Source organism: Rhea pennata, chromosome 4 (genome assembly GCF_028389875.1).
Source record: "Rhea pennata isolate bPtePen1 chromosome 4, bPtePen1.pri, whole genome shotgun sequence".
Lineage (NCBI taxonomy): Eukaryota > Metazoa > Chordata > Aves > Rheiformes > Rheidae > Rhea > Rhea pennata.
This window is the reverse complement of record NC_084666.1, coordinates 21,867,128-21,888,555: the sequence shown is the minus strand read 5'-3', so window position 1 is coordinate 21,888,555 and position 21,428 is coordinate 21,867,128. Positions and strand designations below refer to the sequence as shown.

At 34.4% G+C, this 21,428-nt stretch overlaps 1 protein-coding gene across 3 annotated transcripts in view; it reads right to left on the bottom strand.

Annotated features, from left to right (window-relative positions):
• PCDH7 (protocadherin 7) overlaps positions 1 to 21,428 on the bottom strand; it is a 274,872-nt gene that overhangs the window by 211,144 nt on the left and 42,300 nt on the right. The window contains exon 2 of one of the 3 annotated variants that reach the window (XM_062575426.1): positions 11,318 to 12,978. The exons of the other annotated variants lie outside the window; for them this stretch is intronic. Within the exon in view, the coding sequence (XP_062431410.1) occupies positions 12,901 to 12,978 (78 nt within the window). The 3' untranslated portion in view covers positions 11,318 to 12,900. Of the gene's footprint in view, positions 1 to 11,317; positions 12,979 to 21,428 lie in introns of those variants that run through there. 3 annotated transcript variants of the gene reach the window in all.

The window sequence follows — 21,428 nt, the reverse complement described above, 5'->3', positions numbered from 1 at the left end:
ACGTTTAAAAGACAGCTTGTAGTTCATGTTAGAAGTTCAGCAGTGCACATACGTTATTGCACATGGGCCACAATCCATTTTAAACAACCTTCACTCCGCATTTTTGTGACTCATTGACAACATCAACAGTATAACTGACTGAGTCACAGAAGGCAGACACACCACTCACAGATGGAACAGTACACTGACATGGCTTATTTCAGATAATACCCAATAAAATGTAGGATCATTCCAAACCCCAGATTCCTTCTGCGTAAAACTTCAATACGATAGAAAAAATAACTAAACAACACACAGTTGCAAAACTGTATTGAACATCATGAAAGAGTAATATGATAATAGGAGGAGGAGTCAAATCATAATCTCCTGCTTACTAAGCAGTAAGAAGGGAAATACCAAAGATTTATGCAAATTAATTGATGATGTAAATATCACTATATTAAGGCTGAGCAGAAAGAGTTCTAGATACAGTACAACACTGGGAACCCTCAGCATGAGTTCCTGCAATAACGATTTTTTTCTGTTCTGCTTTGCAGTTTCCCTTGTCCATGGGAAAAAAAGGACCCTTTCTAGAAAAAACATGGTATTTGATAAGTTAGCTCCATCTGAGGTATCAATCTTATCTAGACTTCATGTTTGAGCTTATATACAAGCATGTGTATACACACTCACATACATTACATATCTACACACACACACACACACACACACACACACACGCACACGCACACGCACACACACAAACAAACCAGTAATGCAAACAGCACATCATTATATTGAAACACACTTTCTGCAAGCAGGAGTTCTCCTCTAACAGATACTCAATGGGGCACCAAAAGAGGCCATTTTCATATTCTTTGGGATTTGGTGAAAGCCACTCTGTTGAAATATCACTGACCTGGTGTTCCATGAAATTTTGAGAGTTGAATCAAAAGCTTCATGTATACTGTATATGCTTCATGTATACTACCCCCTTGGTTACTAAGCAATCAGAAATGTCCCCAAAATTTTGAGCATCGACAACTGCTAGACCTCAAAGTGGTTTTGGACCCTACAACATTCACATTATCAGTAAAACTGATATACTTAACTGAAATTATTACACACAACTTGAAAAGCAGGCTGGAATAAAATATTACATCCTCACCCAGTGTGAAAACTGCAGCTTGTCAACCACTGACACAGTCACAGGAAGCCAGAATAACAGCACAAAAGGAAAGATGTTTTCCAGAGCAAATACCACATTAGTGGACTTCACTGGAGGTGGAAGATATTAAAAAATCACTTTTTCACTGGCATTTTTACACTAACTCTTCTTAAATATGACAGAAATCTCAACTTATCCACGCATGTCATAGATTTTATGGTAGTCTCTATGTTCGTTACGTTTGTCAGCACTCTCCCGTGGGCATTTTGACTGAAATTTATGATTTGCTCTAAAGGACTTTACATGTTTGTTTACTGAAGTGGTATATAAATGAACAGAACATCAAAGTGAATGATTGAATATTAAATAAATAAAAAGCACAATTTCACAAACACACTAGAAAAAATATCTCATTTAAAAGTCTGTCAAATTCATTATTCAATATATTTATTTTTCCAATACTGATCCCGGATTCTGAAAAGGTAAAGAATGCCGCAGCACAGAATGGCAGAACAATGCAACTCGTTTGGGGCTTTACTCCTGCAAGAATTACCCACATTCTAATCAGGGATAGGGCAGGCTATATGGGACTGCTTCGTCCTTTTCCCAAAGGCAGGTGGTCAACGATAACAGACATGTAAAAGCTTCCTTTCAGCCAGCACATTTAGACAAGAACAGAAAAAGATTACATCTTCACCACAAACATTCCCAGAGAAAAATATTTCCCCGTAGAGAAAGGCAAAAACAAAGAAAAGAACTGTCATTCCCAGAACTTGCCATTGTATTCAGAAAATCTGCAAGTTAAACCTAAAGCACTGAACATTCAAGTGCTCAAGTGAGTGGCTCTATCCTCCTATTCTATGATATTTCATGGCAACAATTAAAATGCTAACATAACATATTAGGAAACAGTGATAAATATGACAAAAAAGAAGAAAAAATAGACATCAGAAAGTTTATGGTTATTCATTCCAAAAAGTCCAGCCAAGCTGGTATAAGAAACTGATTAAGAAAAGTAGAATGAAGAATGAAATAGTCACAGAGAAAAGGGACGACTGATAAGAAAAGAAATTAAAAATAGTTTTTAATCAGGAAACATTGGTAATGAAATTCTAAAGTAAAACTCCGATTCCAGTGAGGATTTTTGGACATCATTTCATTCCTATGATTTACGATTTCCTCTGCAGAACTATACCACTAAGAGACCATGTTTTTTTTTTATATATATTAATAGAAAATGATAAATACTACCACAATCCGTAACACTTGCTTTCTCGTTCATCAAACTAGTAGCCTGGTGTTGATCAGATGATGAAATCAAGTAGAATGAATTGGTAAAACAGCTGGAAAAAGTATTTCTAATCTGATTTTAAGCAAAAAAAGCAGAGGAGCTTTCTCATTTTGTTTTGGTTCACTTCTATTTATGAGTGTGATTTCACTTAACCTGTGAAAAGTGTGCATAAAGTCCTTATCTAATATCTACATTAACCATTGTTTATCTCTTCTCAAAGGGAAGGCTAAGGTTTTATTTTTCTGAAGACTTCCCCTGTATTTTTAAAACAGGAAACATATACATAAAAATTAAGAGAAATAAATATTTTTCCTTCTTTCCATTCCATCTGTCAAATAGCAAAATAAACAGAAAAGGGCACCACATCCCACTGCTTGTGATTTGAATTGACTGAATGAGAGTTTGACAAGTCTAAAAGGCCAGCAAAAGACACACAGACTCTCCCTCATTAGGTTTTGCACAACAGTGACTACAGACAGCTATGAATGCACAGTACTATGAATAATAAAACATCTGTGAATTACATAATGTCACTAAGTAAGTTCCAAATGGAATGCATACATTAACCCACAAATACAGGCTGGTACTTATTTAATACAAAATCAGCAAAAAAAAATAATGGTGTTTCTCAAAGGCCGTGGAAGTCCATTATACTATCCAAATCACATATACTACTCTAAGAAAAATAATGCTATTGTTATACCGTAATAAAAGTAGTCACAGCAACAGCTCGTAGTGACAGGTAGAGATATCTTCCACCAAATTTAACAAAACAATTTAAGTAAATATAAATTCTTAATGCATTTTCAACTGCTTGCAGTCCACAAAGAACGTACTGAATGTGAAGAAGTTTTATTTAAGACCAGTATTATCATAATACTTCATACTGCCATTGAAATGTACAGTGAACCTGCTAACAAATAGCACCTTTTACCAGTTTCACCCCTTTTCTATAGCACTGAAGACTGTACATAGCTTGATTGGAATTTTGTGTTTTAGAAGCTCCCTCCCGCCCAACACTGGTGATAAATTATTTTAAAATATGCGTGCTTGCTGTTAGCTTTAATGAATGATGTGCTTCTTTTTTATTGCTGCAGTCAGGCTTCTTTTTAAGCAGCTACAGTAGTCTCTCGGCAATGTAATACAGAAATGGATCAGTAACTATAAAGAGGATTTGAAACTATGATTATTCTAATGTGTATTCTTCTTAATGTCTAATTCAGAAACAGGACCATATATATACACATATATAAAACTATTGATTAAAACAGCAGTCTGACTTCTTGAGATTTCAATGAATTTTCTTTAAAAATAAATTTTTCCTGTCTCTGTGAAGTTACCTACTGTTTTTAACACATCATGTAATAAAAATACAGAATATGTGATATTTTCTTAATGAGTTGATATAATTACATAGAAAAATCTTTAATATGGTTTCCGAAAAGGAGAAACACAATGTTTACCTACATGTACCCATACTTCTCATCAGATGTTTTATTAACTACCTTGATACATTGAGACCTGACCCAAAACTCATTGAAATTACTTTTTTCTCTTACTTTCCTAGGTCAAAAGTAGGCCCTAAAAATGTTATATGCTGTTCACTCTTCCAGGCCAGCATGCAGCTCTCCAAGCCCATCTCATGATTGCAAACTCTGAATGTTTTAAATTCTATTGTAGGTTAACATAGGAGAGGTTTATCCAGCACAAGACCTAAGTCTATAGGCTTTATGAAATCAACAGATGGCTTCAGAGAAAGTGTATTTAAAGGAGATTTTAATTTTAAATGAAAATAATTTGTGACTGAGTATGTAACTAAAACTCAGGTATGTATTTCATCTTACCCTACAAAATAATTCATGACAGATCTTCTAGGTTACCATATGGACCATATTTCATTCCTCCTACTAAAAGTAGATTACGGAAGGGCAAAGCTACTTATGATATTTCAAGCTTACCAGTATTAATTTGAATAAGATAATAGATGAGGGAAGTATGATTGGCAACCATCCCAGCTGTACAAATTACAAATCTCTTCAACAGAATTTCAAATTGCAAAATTGAATATCAAAAAATCTTCTGTTTTTTAGTACAGTAACACTTCTTCAGATACCATTATTCACTACATTTTCTTGTAGAAAAAAATGTGTAATATTGATATTGTCAATGCAAACAGATACAATGAAATTTTTGGAAGTATACATGGAGTTCTTAGATATGTGCATGGCAAAAATCTGCAGATGTGCAGAAACATGAAACACACACAGTGAGCTAGGAATTCAGTATCAGGTGTCAGCCATCCATGCCAGCCTGTTCTGCCAGCCAGAATTCCAGTTACCTTTTCTTTCCTGGTTATGCCACGTAGGGAAGCAGCCGCTGCAGCTATACAGACCCTGCCAGACAGAGGCCCATGCTAGAGAGATGATACAGATGTCCAGAACCTTCCCACCTGCTGCCTGGTTGAATTCACACTACTTATTGCAGGATACGGATCACCACCCATATACCTGTCCAGTACTGACACTTAAGGGTCATACTTTCAAAGGAGTTAATCACTAGAATAACTTATATTTAGGCCACCTGTGAGCATTTTTGAAAATTCCAGCATATTTCCTAGACGCTCTAGAATAATTTTCTCTTGGTGCAGTTCACTGTCATCACAAATTAGAGGTTCAGCAGAATTGGTATTTAGAGTATCATAAGAGGAAGGAAGATTTTACTATATTTCTTATGAATTAAACCGTAATGGTTACAGTTTTAGGACAATTCTCTGCCATTTTCTTTCACCATAATAATGGGAAAAACAGCATTCTGAAAATGGCAAATTATTATGTCATAGTCGAAAATCTCAATTTTTTTAACTTCAATGTATAAAAATACTCTGCATTTATAGATAAGGAATGTCCCTTTCAAAACTCATCAATATTAGGGTATCAGTCTTAATCAGCAGATTTGCATTGACATTCATAAACCATGAACAGTACTTATTTAAGCAATTCTCATCATGTCCTATGACATTAGAAGTTTTATATCCATTTAATAGACCGGAGAATCAAGGCACAGAAAGCTAAAGTAACGTCACACACAGCATTCTAGCAGGTCAGTGTTATCAGTAGAATACAGTGCAGAATCCTTGATTTCCATTTTCTAGTACTATGTAGTAAACTGCACTTCTTATAGGCTACTCATTTGTAATGAGCATTGCCCATGCCATAAATGCAATCTTTACTCAGATAGGCAATAGGACAGAAATATGTCTTATTGTATATATGTATGAAATATATATGTATGTATTGAAATCTAAAAAAAAAAAAACAAGAGAATTCTAAATTAATAGACTAAATGACATTTCAAAAGTTTTCCATCTTCTTTTAAACCTTGCCAATGTATTATCTTCTGTAATCACTTACAGTAATCAATTCCATAAAGCAGAGGTCCTGACATTACTTTCTGACCTCCCATCGTTGTAAGCCCTATTTTTGAAAGCTCTTTTTCCTTGAGAAGATTTTAATAACAATAGCCACAAATTCGGTTATAGGTACTATGAACAATTTTATCTAAAAATCACACTAATGATATATAAAAACAGTATGTATTTGTTAAAAGTCATTCTACTAGAAATAACTTTTTGAGTGAAATCAAAATCTGTGTGGTGCTGCTCACTGACAGCTCTAATTTCAGTGAGAATGATTCAAAGTAAAGTGCAGAAGGCTGCAATTCAGAGTTCCACCATGCAACACAAAACTGTTAAAACAAAGTGTGCTATATTTAAAATCTAATATTCTATTAGGAAACAATCTATATTTTAAGTAGAAGATTCAAATTTATACAATAAAGCTTATTAGTACTGGACCTATGTTTTTACTATTTTATTATTTTAATATTAATGGCAGAAACTGACACCTTCAACAATAAAAAATAGCAGAAACTGCACCAAAAACATTTATCATCTTTAGTACTCTGTACACAGTCAGGGTTCATTGGGAATGCTCTGGAGATGTCTGTATGCAACATAGGCATAAGCTTTGCTCAAGGTCTATAGCCAGATTAATAAAAATATCCAAACAGATTATAATTGAAAGACAACAAATTGAACTTTGTTGGTAACTAGCAAGGTTAACTCCTTATCTGATTCATTGCAAGGTGCTCAGACCAACTTCACATAGTACTAAGCATCTGAAACACATAGCATGACATGTCATGACACAACATGACGATGAGTTTCATAGACACATCACTGTATCATCTGCAGACTTTCATCTCTAAACTACCAACTCTTCATCCTGCATAGGAAGTGCATGACTAATTGCATGAGGAAATCTACCCTTTTTATTCTATAACCATCTCTATAGCTACTTCTTTCAGACTCCCTGCAGCTGCTAATTCACAATATTCCGATGTCCTCCACAGGGAACACTTCAAAATGAAGGATGGAAGTAGGATGAAGATGAACAAGAAAAATGTTGAGTCTCTCACAGTCCATCTAGCTTCTTTATAATGTAGTCTCCTCAGGACAAGGCTTATGTATATCTGTGTCATTGCCACCATTGAGTATATAATAATGTTTCACAAAACTATTGAATTAGTTACTTCTCTAATTTGATTTTTTTTTCCAATTTGTGGAAGTCTTTACATACTAACCACGTCAATACATTCACACTTCACAATCAAGAAATTCCTATATATGTATACACATTTAAAACCCACAAAAAATAGTAAGTTTCAGTTGCTTAACTAATATTATGTTTTAGAAAGGAGGTAACCTATAATGCGTATTTTCTTAAATACAGCATAGTTAAATGTAAGCATTCTTTGAGGAAAGTGTACTGAAATATATATACAAAACTGTCCCATATGCATAATGATGAAAATTAATATCCCTGTTTCAAACAACTTGTCCAGGAGGCATTTTATAGATGTTAAGCAAAATAGGATTTGCTATGAAAATGAGTTCTCTCAACTGTAGTGAAACAGAGGACATTAAAGTATTTCTACAGTATCATATTACTCTTAGACATTTCTATGGATCTCATCACCATAGTTTATGAGCAGCTCACAAAACAAAATGGATCAAGCAATTATCTCTGATTGAGATAATGAAGATGTATTCTCCATTTTACGGATGTAACCCCAAAGACATGGGTACTGCTGGCAGAGCTAGGAATGAAAACTGAATTTCCTGATTTCTAGCCCTGCAACAGTTAGCGCAAGCCTAGCTTTTTCACCCTCCAGAAGAATGCTATTGTGTGGTGAATAAAGTCAAGTATATATATACCATGTTCTATCATTTGATGTACATGAAAGCAAAGTGAGATGAGACATTTCTAGTTAAACAATTTGTTCCACGTTAACTGACATTAAACGCAAAAGTTTTGAGTTTGAACACATTTAAAAATCCTCTAAGTTCCTCTGTAGTCAGTGGGAGATAAACAGGTACCTCTATAAGGGTTTCATCCTAAAAGAAATCCAGCCCAGTCTGGCATGAATAGGCTTCTAGAGGTGCCTGTTTCTCACCCTGGGATCTCTCAATAGTGAGCCTATACAGCTAAGATTAGACACCTACCTTTACAATAATGTTACCCTCTAGTTAATATTCATGCTTGTGTAAGCTTGGTAATGTGCTAACTCACTTGGATGTAGAATTTCATAAAATGAGCAGGTCAGATTAGATTTAGCCCTACTTTCTATATTCTTTGTCTTGTACCATACTCATAGCACAGTGGTGCATAAGAGAAGTAAATCTTCATTTTGCTAGGAATCTGGAAGAAAAGTAGATGGACATTTATGACGTAGACATATGCCTACACATTCTTCTGGAGTTGCTCACAGAGTCTATATACAACCCTTTTGCACATAGTTGTTCTTAAAATAAAATTGTTCTGAACAGTATTTGAGAGGTGGTATTTTTTCCAGAAACAACAATAATCTGTGCACAGTTTCACATTTTAAAGAAAGGTTATTTTGTGTCAAAAGCCAATTTAAAGTCCTGCTATATTCTCAAATGTAAATGCTGTAAAATGTAACATGAATAATTAGGCCTGATAAGACGGCCTAAACAGCATAATTAGGTTTACTGAAATCCTTTAGAATATGTGAAAACATTTTTTCTGACATATTTCTAATGTTGAGTTTTCTCAAAGATAACCCATAAGTAAACACAATATTAATATGTATAAATAACAAATAATAGAAATCTTTTGTAAATATACTAGGCTGGCACATGCTATTCAAAATGGTGTTATTGGGCTAAATCGAGGTTGTCTGAATGTGAAAAGTAATCTGATTTGGAAGGAAATTAATTCTAAACTTGATTTGAAAACTGTAATGGTTTCCATGAATTTCACAGCTGAAGACTATTGAAGGTTCTGTTATAACTGCCAGGAGAAATAATGAACTTTTTTTTTTCCTGCCAGCAGCATCATAACTCCTTCTGAAAGAGCACCACACTTTTTTTTCTGTGATAGATAGTTCTGATTCCACTTCTAGGAACTACAGATCAAAGGAAAATTCAGTGCTGATATGGTAAGCCAGAGTATGATTAAGAATAATAATGTGATTGTGGTTTCTTGATATCTTCTGACACATCCTAACTAAAATAAATGGCTTAATTTTAAACAATAAGATTGTGCAGGTATGTTCATAGTGTTACAAAGGGTTATCTGAGGCATTCATCATATACTGTACTTTTAATGTGGACTCTTGTTAAATATTGAGAACAGTATAGAAGCTGGAATGTTTTTTTCACATAATTAAGGTGTTCTCTAAATGTAATGTCAAAAGTCAAGCACAGTAGGTTCTTTTTTTCCCCCAGTGCAGATGGAGATATTCTCGTGTTTATAAATATGCATAATAAGTACATCTTGGAAATTTAAATGTAGCTACTGCATCAGAGAGAAAAAGGCTACCTTTTACTAGCCCAGCAGAATACACTGAGCCTAGTGATTCTCACACAGGAAAATGAGCAGTGGGTTAAAGTATCGATTATCACACCAGCTGTTTTAAATAGCAAGCCCCTATGCTTATGTGCCTAAGTGAAGCTTGCATGAAGAGCAGAGACAGAGGTTTTTTAACAAGCCTGAGAAATCTCAAGAGAAGATCTTAAGCTGGTTAATGAACCTTTGCAAAAACAAATTATTTAAATTAAATTATATTGTACAATCTTAGACTAAAATGTAGTCTAGGTGGGGGAAGTTTGCTTAATTTTATCCTTCAGTTTAGGTTTGATGGATGGTTTGGTAAATTGACTACTACTGAAAAGACCACATCTACTTCTCCATCTACATTTAGACTTGCAATTGGCATCAGTGAGAGTGCCTCTACAAACCAAGAGTACACAATCCACAGAAGTATAACCATTAGGAAGAGAAAAGAAATCTTGTGTCACATAGCTTGAATTCCCACTGATGGCCACTTCCTATATCATTCCTAATAAAAATTTATCTAACTTATTTTTTAACTAACTAAAGTGATTGTGTATTACAACCTCCCTGAGAGTTTGCTACTGATATATATTATTCTTTAATGGTCTTGTATAAAATAGAAGTGAAAATAAAATGATGTTAGAAGAAAAGTCATCTTTACTCATACAAGCAGTCTCACAGGTTTATCTGGACTATTCAAATGAATAAGGCAAGTCAGGTTTGGCTTTAAAAGCTCTAACTTAAGCTCCTAAAAGGTAGGAAAATGAAACAGGTATGGATAGACTTTCTTTTCATCCTTCTAAGACAATGGCAAGCACAAAGTAGTATGCCCTGGTCACAAATAAGCTTTCACTTTCCAAATGAAAAGAAGACATTATCCAACCATCACGCAGCCGTAGGAGGCAAAGGGGAAAGAAATAGTTGTAAAAAGCTGTATCACCACTTGTAATTTTAAAATTCATGGTGTCTTTCAAGTTGTCGCCACACAGGAAAAAATCCTTCATTTGGCCTCCCACAATTTTGCTGGCCTTTCCCCACTGCTGTTTTAGCAGAAGGCAAATAAAAGTGTTTTATTTCATACAAATCATGTGTTTGCTAAACTTTGAAATCTGAAAATTACAGTAGTTGCACAATATTTTTCAAGGATCCTCTGTTGCTAATTGCTTCTGACCAGAAAATTAAATGCAGAACAATGAAATTGCAATGAACACAAAAGAAACAATTTGGATTTGATCCATTTTTGCAGAATAATTTTATTGAAATACAGGCTTGCTGTATCTGAGATAAGAATCTGACCAGAGATCCTCAACATTCCTCTTTACACTCTCCAGCTGAAACATTTTTTCTGACTAAGATAATGCTGATACTCAGAAAAAGGGTGAAAAAATCGCAAATATGTTTGCATACTTAATGCATTCATTTCTTTGAAATTTTACATGTTAAATATATTTTGTTATTATTTCTCATCTTTAGACAAGCTTTGCAATTACTCTGAACTCACTGAAGGATCAAAATGAAATATGGTCTCTGGATCATAGGTACTCCACATACGATTTTCAGTGATCTATTGCATTAAAAGAAATGGAAAGAGAATGCAAAGGAAACAATCTGTATGCTGACCTTTCTTAACAAAGCTGCTAGTACTAATATTTATAGATCCTGTGATATTCCTGCACAATGTAAACCATCTGAAGGAGACACATTTCTCTTTTAATATCTTTTTGTTTCTTTTGCTTTTGCATTCCTCTCTCTCTTATTTTTTTGCTTTTTTTCCCTCTGTATTTTCTTCATTTACAAAGGATTCCTTTATGCAAAGTTCCTGAAGGTCTCAATGTGTTTTCGTATCAATGAGTTCTAGCAATCAAAGTTAAATAAACAAAGTACATATAGAAAACTGAATCAATTCAAAAATGAAAGTATTGATTTTTTTATTTTAATTTTGTTTATTGATTTTGTTCACAGAAAATAAAATCAATACAGTAGCAGTATACAGACTTTGAAGTTTGGTAATATATTCTCAGTACAATAGAGAGGTCAAAGCCTCCACTGTATCATAAATTCCTCCACTTGGAACTGATTACCACAAGTGGAAAAGAGTGCCAGACTATCAGTTTTGAAGGAATAAACACAAAAGATGAGCTAATTCAGACCTAAATACGTAACAATTAGGAGAGAAAAAGTGGTCTTCAGCACTGCTGCTATCACAGACGAAAAGCCATTTTGTGAAGGCAAGTGATAACACATACTTAAGTAAAAAATATAATACAGTTTCCTCACATGGTTGTACCAGATTTAGATCAGAATATTCAACTGGCTGCAGCTATGCCTTACTTTTTTAAAAAAGAGCTTGTTGAAATATTCTTTAATACTTGAAACATCTTGCAGTTATTTATGATGATGAATGATATAAATGAAGCAATTATTCAGAAGAAAATATTCAGCTTCTACTTTCTCTAAGTCATAAGCTGATGTTCCTACAGTGTAATACCCAAACATAAAATAAATATAATATTAGAGTTTTCTTAATAGATATATATATGCATATAGATAGATAGATTTGGATATAATTGGGGTCAGGGCTATAGTCTTTTGCTTTATATGATGTATACAGTTTAACAGTGACTGAGTTGCAGAGGTTCTCCCTACATGTGTTTTGATGTTGGCAGCTGTACTATTCTTGCCACAATTATTCTCATCTAGAGTTCTCCAGCCATATGAATTAACTTGTGTTTATTAACCAAACTGAGTGTATATATGTAGGTGACCGTTGACTCCTGTGTTCTCTGGTAGAATCATTTAGTATCTTTTGTTTTCTTCTCCCCTCTCTATCAACCTCACTTCCTTGTAGAGCCATTTTTTTCAGCAAAATCTGAAGAGTCCTTCCCCTAATCTTTCTCCCCATCTCTCTCAATGTGCCCAAGTAGTGCAAAGATTTTAAATGATAGGACTATATTTGGTTTTTCAGGAATACAGTTCTGAGGTATAGAATATTTTTCTTTGTTTATCTAGCACATCATCAGGACTGATCATTTTTTTTTCAGCAAACCACAAATACTTCCCTGATTCAAACACTAAAAATTCAATCTTGTTCACACTCATCTCTCAGTTTCTAATTGAAGCAATCATCTAATCAAATTCTAGTCCTTTCAAAGATGGAACAAAGCAGAAAACAGTCTTTTTTCATCCTGTTCTTAGTCCTAAATTAGATGGCATTTGATTCTGTTCTTCCATTGAAGATCACTTTTGCTTACCGAACTTGTCTCACATCCCTTTTGTTTCTCTGGTTTAGAATCTTGTCTCTGATTAATGTCTTTCCAAATGCATCAAAAATGTAATCTGAATCTCTTGTTTTCAGTTTTTAAAATGATTTGTTGTGAGGTTTTCTTCATTTTCTATTTTTTTTTATATATAGTTTTCAAGGTCCACTTAGTTCTGCAGTGACCCTGCCCCCTGGGAATCAATTTATGAAATGAGAGTAAAGAGAATTCATGTATTTTGTGATCCAACGTTCATTAGAGTTGGAGTTTCACTTTGCAAAAACTTCACTTACGAGCACAAACATTCATTTTACATGATTCCTCAATGTGGCCAGGGTGCTGCGTAGTCTGCACTGTATCCACCTATAAAAAATACAAAAATATATGTCTGCTTACTGGGATGTGAGTAGTTTTAACTCATGTAATCCCATATGATGGATCTTATAAGTGAGCAAAGAGAGTCCTCTTCTCTCTAGTAGGTCCAAACATACACCATAGCATAACTATATGACAGTGAAAACGGTCTGAATAGCATTATGTATAATTTAATGATAAAAGGAATCAAGTGAACTATGTCCAGGAACAGAATAGCTTAAATCATACAGTAGTATGTAATAATGTTCACACTGTACGAAATACTGCAGTAATTTCTGATTCTTCGTTTCTTATAAAAATTACTGCACACAGAGTAAAAAATAATGTTTCAGCTATCAGTGACAAACACAACTTTTCTCCATGAAGTCATGGGATAAACAGGACAATAAGTCACTAATAATATCAGCTGGTTTAAAGAAGCAAAGAATACGAATTTCAGAAGAAAACAAACAAACAACACCGCCTTCCCTTACCCTGCCAAAAACCAGAGCAAGATGTGGATGGTAATACAAAATACAGTGATTCTGTTCACAAAATTCTGTGAAAATATGTCAGTCAAAATGCCAGATATCAATTATTATACTGTAAGGTTGACACAAAGAAAAATAAGAATTAGAGGAAAGTGTGCTTTCCTTGAACTGCTTTAATCAATATGTTTTTGAGGGAAATGAGATGCTGAAGAGACATGCACGCCTAATGATAAACAGTGAACGTTTCTGTCCAACAGATTCTTAAAAATGAGCTCTTAAAATATCACTCACAAACAGGTCATCTTTGCAAAACATTAACCCTGTGTGAGTTGGTTATACAATACACTTAGTTGTCATTCATCAGCTAGTCTTTCCAGCTTTTATAATATGTTTGTATTATTAATAATTTGTATTTATTTCACACCACTCACTGCTAATTCCTTCTTTTCCAGCATTTTAATGAATCACTCTTTGTAATCTATTACACGTAAGTGAAGTTAAAACCAATTTACACAAGTGTAGGATAACAATGTCAAGCATCTCTACAAAGCTGCTTTTGCTCTATGAACATAATCCATAAAAGACTCCCAAATGTCCTCAAATAAGTAACGTCTGTTCCCCAATCTAAATATGATCTTCTTACAGGAAGCCATCTGGGACAAGTAAGCAAAACATTCTGCTTTGGTTGCAGAAGAAATATATTTATGCCTCAGTAAAAGGTTTCATCATCATCAGTCCAATTATATGCAAAGTTCTTTATGTTTCCACTATCTTAGCTCACCTAATAGCAAAAATACTAGACTGGCCAAAAAAGCTTGATAGGAATATATATAATGCTATTGTTCATCCATCCATCCATCTATCTATCCTGTAAGTTCCTTGAGTACCTCAAAGTTGGTAACTTCAACTCTACATAGCAGTTATTCAAGTTCATATAAAAAGTAAATTTAGCTAACTTTAAGGAGAAAGTATTCATTGGAATGGTAGACTTGTCCATCACACAGTCAACAGGGTCTGCTTATATTTGTCTTAACTATTTATTTATTTGTCTTAACTATCTTTCTCCAAGACACAAATGCAAAAGAGAGCACTGGTTGTATTTCCAAGATATATCTGAGGACAAAAAAGGTTCATAATTGTAATAGATTTTTCTGAAACCAATTTTTCTCTTCTATGATAGAGAGATTCCTGATATTCCTTAGTTAATAAATCAAATCATAAATCAATGCAAAGGGAAAAAATAAAACAAGGAAAAAAAATTGCTTGATATCTACTAGACAAGGTGTTAAATCTTTGTATCAGAAATGCAATACAGTATGCCCTCACAAATTCAAACAATCAGGGAGGTATCACTGTGTATGTCCATATTACACAGCAGTTTGTATTACCTGTGCAGTATAAAGTGAAGGATGTCTGTGTGATTTGATGCAACTCCTTATAGTTCCAGGACTGTAGGTCTACACTGTGCCTTTACCAGCAGTGAAGTTTGCACTCTTATGCCAGTCCTAGGCATACACTATGCATCAACAGAGAGCAAACTGCTGGAGGATGCTGCATTTCCACTGCAAGTGGCAAACACCATGTGACACCCTGAGGACCATCCTGGAAGGAATTCTAAAGGATCTACAGCACACAAATACGCACAGTGGCACTCCATATATAGACAAATGGCAAATTTACACCAAAAAGAACTCTTACCTGCACTAAATCATTAATGCAGACACATCCACAGATAGCCCAACACTTCCTGCTATGGTAATGATTGATGGAAAAAATACAAAATTCTTTTTTCTCCTTCTCTAAATATTTGTGAAATGAGGTGTTGTTTTCCTCACTTTTCTCTTGCAGTTGGAGAATCTTACTAATTTCTGTCCCTCTTCTCCTACTACTTCCCAGTATGGAAATGCACATACATCAAGGAGAGTAAAATAAAGAATTAAGAGTCATAGTTTTCATGAGCCTGATGCTTGCAGTTCTCTGCTAAGTCAGTCTGTAACACAGAAATACAGGCCTGGAAGGCTCTTCTTACATTCTGAGTCCAATTTCCTTTTACCCTAAGCATAATGTTACCTAACATTTGAGACAGTACAACTTTTAATTTATATTTTAACTAAACAATATAATGTATTTGTTGAATAAGCTTTAAAGTACATAAAACCAAAGGACCACAATCACATAACAAACATGAATCAGTAAAGAAAAATTTTAACATCTCATGTGCTTTACCTTTTATGCACTATTTGCCAAATCACTAAGGGCCAAATATAGAGTGAAAAAACAGGGAAGCAACTTGATATTAATGAAAATATGTCTGAATAAGAAATGAATGAGGTATGCTAAATAGGACCACAAAGAGATGCACAGCTTTTAGTCCTTAGAATTTCTTTCATAGATATACAGTGTAGTTTTATATAAGAAAATATATCAATACTCCTGATAATGAGATAAACTTTAAAAAAAGAAAATCAATTTAAAAGGGTAAGACATTTAGATGTGGCACAAAGTTCAATATGACTGTATTCTCATTTAGCCCTACTTAACTATAATTGTCAGTATATTTTATCTTAACTACTTTGCATCAGTAGGCTCAAGCTTTGCAACTTCAGTGCAGCTACTCCTGACTTCTACACGCTAGGTAAATCAAGTTCATCAAATCTAAATATTCTAACTTATACTAAAAATAGAAAAATAAACACATTCTCATTTTAACCCTATTATTATAAGCATAAAGTTGACAAAATAAACGTATATTATTCATTACATTTATTAATGCTCTGGAATACTGTTTTTATGATCACTAGGCCTTCAGAATTTGGTGGAAGGTTCTGCATATCATGAAATTAACTTTGAATTAACTTTGAACATTTAAGCCTGCTTGGCATTAATAATTCCAAGTAGAGAGTGGTCAAAAATGTAAGTTTAATAGTTCTTTGGAGGCAAGGAGTGGGATAACATAAGATTAATCTACTTAAAAAATCTCAGTAATGAAAATTGCTATATGGTTTGCATATGACTTGTGTAATACATTCACTAAAATTCTGTTACTTTACCCTAGTGAACAAAAATACAAATACACTCTTATAAGAAACACTATAATAATTACAAAAATGTTACATATTTAACTTATTTATTACAATCTTAAGCCAGAAGCACTCTCATCTTTCTTGAAAACTCAGCAATAGCACCACATCAAGAAAAGGAAAAGCCTCACAGAAAAAAAGAATAGCAAGTACTGATATCCTTAGACACCTCTGTTGCTGCAAACCTCGCACTGAGGTTTCTGCTGCTCTTTAAACAGCCAACAGAACATAGCTTGATCTTGGTGTAGACAATACAACTAATAGTTTAATCCACTGGTAAGAAACAGAAGTATGAATAGCCCAGCCCCTTTTTTTCTTTTCTGAGGAATACAGGAACATACTGGAAGGAATATACAGTATAATTCTTTTTCCTCACTGATCAAACTCCATTTTAAAATCAATTTTTTTTTCATTTCATCTTCATACCTCCAGAAGGTCAAAATCTTTTTTTCATTTTTCCAATCTAAGTGTATATGTAACATACTAACTGCTATAATATTTGCATTGTTCTTTTTTTTCCTAGTATTTATTCCCAGTATATTTGCAAAGAGCAATCAAATTTCCTCTCACCACTTACATTTTTAAGGCTCTGAGATACATATAACAGTGGCTTAAAACCAGCCAGCAGTAATAGTTACCACCCTCATACATCTGCTCCACCTCCTCTGCCTTCAGGGCAGGGTTATCTGATACGCCTATGAACTGAGCTCATGTACTATTGCAGTCTTCAGCTGGGCGTATTAAAGTAAAACAATTCTAATTTTGGTTTACCCTAATATACCAGGCAGTGGTTCACAAATGATTCAGAGGAGGTTCATATATTCCTGCCTTGAGGATAGTAACAGCTTCTGCCATTCAGTTTTAGCCTGCCACTACATGTCTTTCAGAGCCCTAAGTCTGAATAAGCAAAGCCCTTTTAGTCATCTCTTGCACAGCTAACCCCATGTTTTCCCTATAGTTCTTCTCTGAATCCCGGAATGTAAACTTAATTCTTCCTGAATATGGTTGACCAGAATAATATAAAAATCTTTCAAAGTCTCATAAATGCTTCCTCAACTGACAGGAAAACATCCATCTCTCTCGTTGCAACATGCTACCTGATGCATGCATCCTAATATTGCAGGAATAATATTTGCCTACATCACATTGGTGCTCATAATAACTTGGTGACTAATTCATTCAATTCTCCTGTTTTTCTGTTACTTCCAACTGATGATTTCCTAACTGAATTTACAAGTTATAGTCCTGCTATTGCTATTGTATTTTGAGCTGTTAAGTTTTATTTTATTGCTACAGTCAAAAATGTTTTCCAGTTCTTCATCTAGTATAGTCTAATCCTCCCCCCCATGCATCATGTTTATCGTATTTGTTTCAACATCAAGTGTCATTACCATACTTGCATTCCCGCACCAAGGTCATTATTTAAAATATAAAACAAAATCAGTCTTAAGACTGATGCTTGACTTAAATGAATAGCTTTTCCTCCATTTCAATGTTTCCCTTTGCAACAAAATCCATTGTCATCTCATTTTAGCCAATTTCTTACATATTTTATAATTCCTCTATTAATCCCCATCTTCCTCACTTGAACAAACAACTTCCCTTGTGGCACAGTATCAACTGCTTGCTGAAGTCCAAAGAGACGAGATTACTACATTTTCTTTATCTAGAAAATTGGTTATCTTCTCAAAGGATGGTATCAGATTGGTTTGGTATGAACCCCTTTCAGTAAAACCATTTTCCATTTTATTCCATCCTCCTTTTTTCATTTATGTCAGCAACTCCATTTTTTCAAATAAATCTTCTTTGTTGCTTGATAAAAAATGAGGTCACACTTCTTCAGACCTTTATCCCCCTTCTTCTTTCCCACTACTTAAATATCATACTTGCTATTCTCCAGCAAAACAGTACTATTTTTTTCCTAATACATTTATTTACAGAAGACCTGGAATGTCATGTTCCAGTTCACTGTGATGAGAACTTGCTGCTTCCTTGACTTAAATACATTAAACTCCAAGTTCTGCTTTCATCTCAGATTGACTTCCAGCTTTTGCTCCTATACACAACATTATCACCTTCACTGAAAACTAAGACAAAACATTCATTTCAATTTTGGGTCACAACTAAGTTATCTTTTGCCACTAAGTGTGATAATTGTCCTATTTCTTTTTTCTTGCTCTTTTTTGGTTAATATAACCACTTAAAATTTTGCTGTTTCTTTCAACCCTCTTTGTAATGCCTGCCTTCGCTGATTTTCGTCAACATGCTACCCTTTACCCCCAAATGACCCCTTATAATGTACCTTCTTTGATTATCTGACCCTCCTCTCCTCCTCCTGCTTCTCATTGCTAGCAGTTTTCCTGATCATGTATTTTAATCAATGGAAAAGATCCATTTTTCTGTCTTCTGTCTGTATGTAGAATTAAGGATTAAGCATCAGAGGCTCTGAAAAGACATCTAGGACATGTGTATGAAAAGTATTTGCATGCCACCCTCCCACTTTCCTCCCATCTGTCTTTGGCACTACTACCATTTTTTCTACCTGCTACCCAAGGCCAATGCTGCAGAGAATAAGCCATATAGCTTGAACAGGGAATATACTTCCCCAAGTCCCAGCATTCATCTGCCTAGAGACAAAGTATCTCCTTTCTCTGCCAGTGATCCTTTGCTACTTCAGATACAGTACTACATTCGTTTATAACAACTTCTCCAGCCATCATATAGTATTCAGTAAGACAGAAAGAAAATAAAGATTGGCAACACGTCTGTGTCTAATGCATACAAAAAGTGAGGTGAACGGTAATTCACCAAATTTTTTTAAATGCAATTTTTAAAGGGTGACAGCACTAATGAAACAAGTGGTTTTTTAATTTTTTTTTTAAATATGGCACATTTTTCATCACTGTCTAACGTATAATCTACATGTAATGGTACCTGTCAATTAAATTTGTTGCTTACTAAAATCTTCATTTGCACATATAAGGTCAAAGAGGACTTCTAGAGAAATGTTTTTGAGAGACATAAGCATTATTCATAGAATGAAATGCTTTATAGATATATTTTAAATAGATTGCTATGATGTGGCAAAGATAGAAAGATGATACATTTATGGCTGATTTTGCAATATGAAGTATTACTTTTCATCTCATGGGTACAATAGACTTAATAGAACACTTTATACTTCAGCCATTTGGAGATCCTGGGCCAGCAATTCCCGTTCAACACAAACCCTCCAACTATATCTGGGATATTGTAATGGCTGCTTGGCTTCAGAGGCAGGGGAAGAAAGAGACTGACTGGAGAGGAGAATAAATGCAACACTACCATAGGGAGCACGAATTCTGTCACAGTAACAGACCAGCTGTTATTCCTGGGTTGATAAAATTCTAGATGTCAGGTGGCAAAGAGGATTATGCCAAAGGCAAAGTAGGGTTATAAAGGTAGAGTCTCAGGGGCAAAACCAGAAAACATTATAGACAGAAATGAAAAGGAATAATGAAGGGGTGGATGAAAAATGGGATTAACTGCTTTATGCAGGATCTTTGGACAGGTACAGGAAATTCCACCCAAATATGAGGAGAAACTTCTTCACTGTGAGAGCGACAGAGCACTGGAACAGGTTGCCCAGAGAGGTGATGGAGTCTCCTTCTCTGGAGATCTTCAAGGCCGGCCTGGATGCAACCCTGTCTGACATGCTCTAGGTGATCTTCCTTGAGCAGGGGGGTTGGACTAGATGATCTCCAGAGATCTCTTCCAACCTCAACCATTCTGTGATTCTGTGAACTGACCAGACAGGCCTACCAGCTTTTATACTAAATTCAAGAATGCAATTAGATATCATTCTCACCCTGGATTAGAAGACTTTTTGATCATTGCAACATTCCACCATATAGGCATATTGTAGTAAAGAAAAATGAAGCAAGATCGCCCAGAAAATATTCCAGAAGGCAAAGATAAGCATTGCTTATTTTCAGTGTCTTTATCAGTGTATCACTGATTTGAATAGAAAAGGCAAGGTTAAAAGGAGATGCAGGAGTGTGCCTTTTATATGGGCATAGGTTGACTCAACTATGTGAACAGATGACAGAAAGCACAGTTCTAAACAATTAGATTCACAAAATGACAGAATTTTAAAGATGAGTGTTGTTCAGTAGACAGCTGTTTTTATCATTAGTGTATGATGCAGAATAAAGAAAAAAACAAAGAAGGAAAAATGACTAGTTAATGAAGTGACATTTAATTTCTTGGACATCCTTTTAAATTAAATCTAAAATGACTGAAATTAAGCTACATTTGCCAGTAGCTATGATATATGTGAAATTATGTCATCTGTCCAAATCTCATTATAGTACTAACAGTACACAGATATGAAAGGAGCTGAACAGTGGAGTGAAAGAAAGTTGCATTCAAATATTTGTGAGATCAGTTAAACTACCTCACATTAAATTGCACTCTGACAATCTAAACACGGCATATTATGCAAGCTTATAGATATTAGGTGAGTACCAATCGTTTTGCTCACAAATTCCTCATCACAGTTAAGAATTAAATTATGTAAAGATTTGCTACATATGCTGTTTTAGGTTGTTTTCTTCTTCCTTTTCAAAAAGAAGAAGCATCTTTTTCTGATGAAATAGCAAAATGTTTACTTCAAAACCAAAAATCAGTTTTAAGTGCATTTCCCCTTCTTTCACTATATTTAAATTAAATTTAATATGCATTGTGTCTATATTGTGAAAACACCTTCTCTATCAGTTCAAGTCACAGAAGCATAGTCCATGTTATTTTTACACAGCTGCCTATACTGATAGCATCTGTAGTACCCATTAGCAGGACAGCCTAAGAATGCTGCCATATATCTCAAAAAAAAAAGGACATAAAAAATATT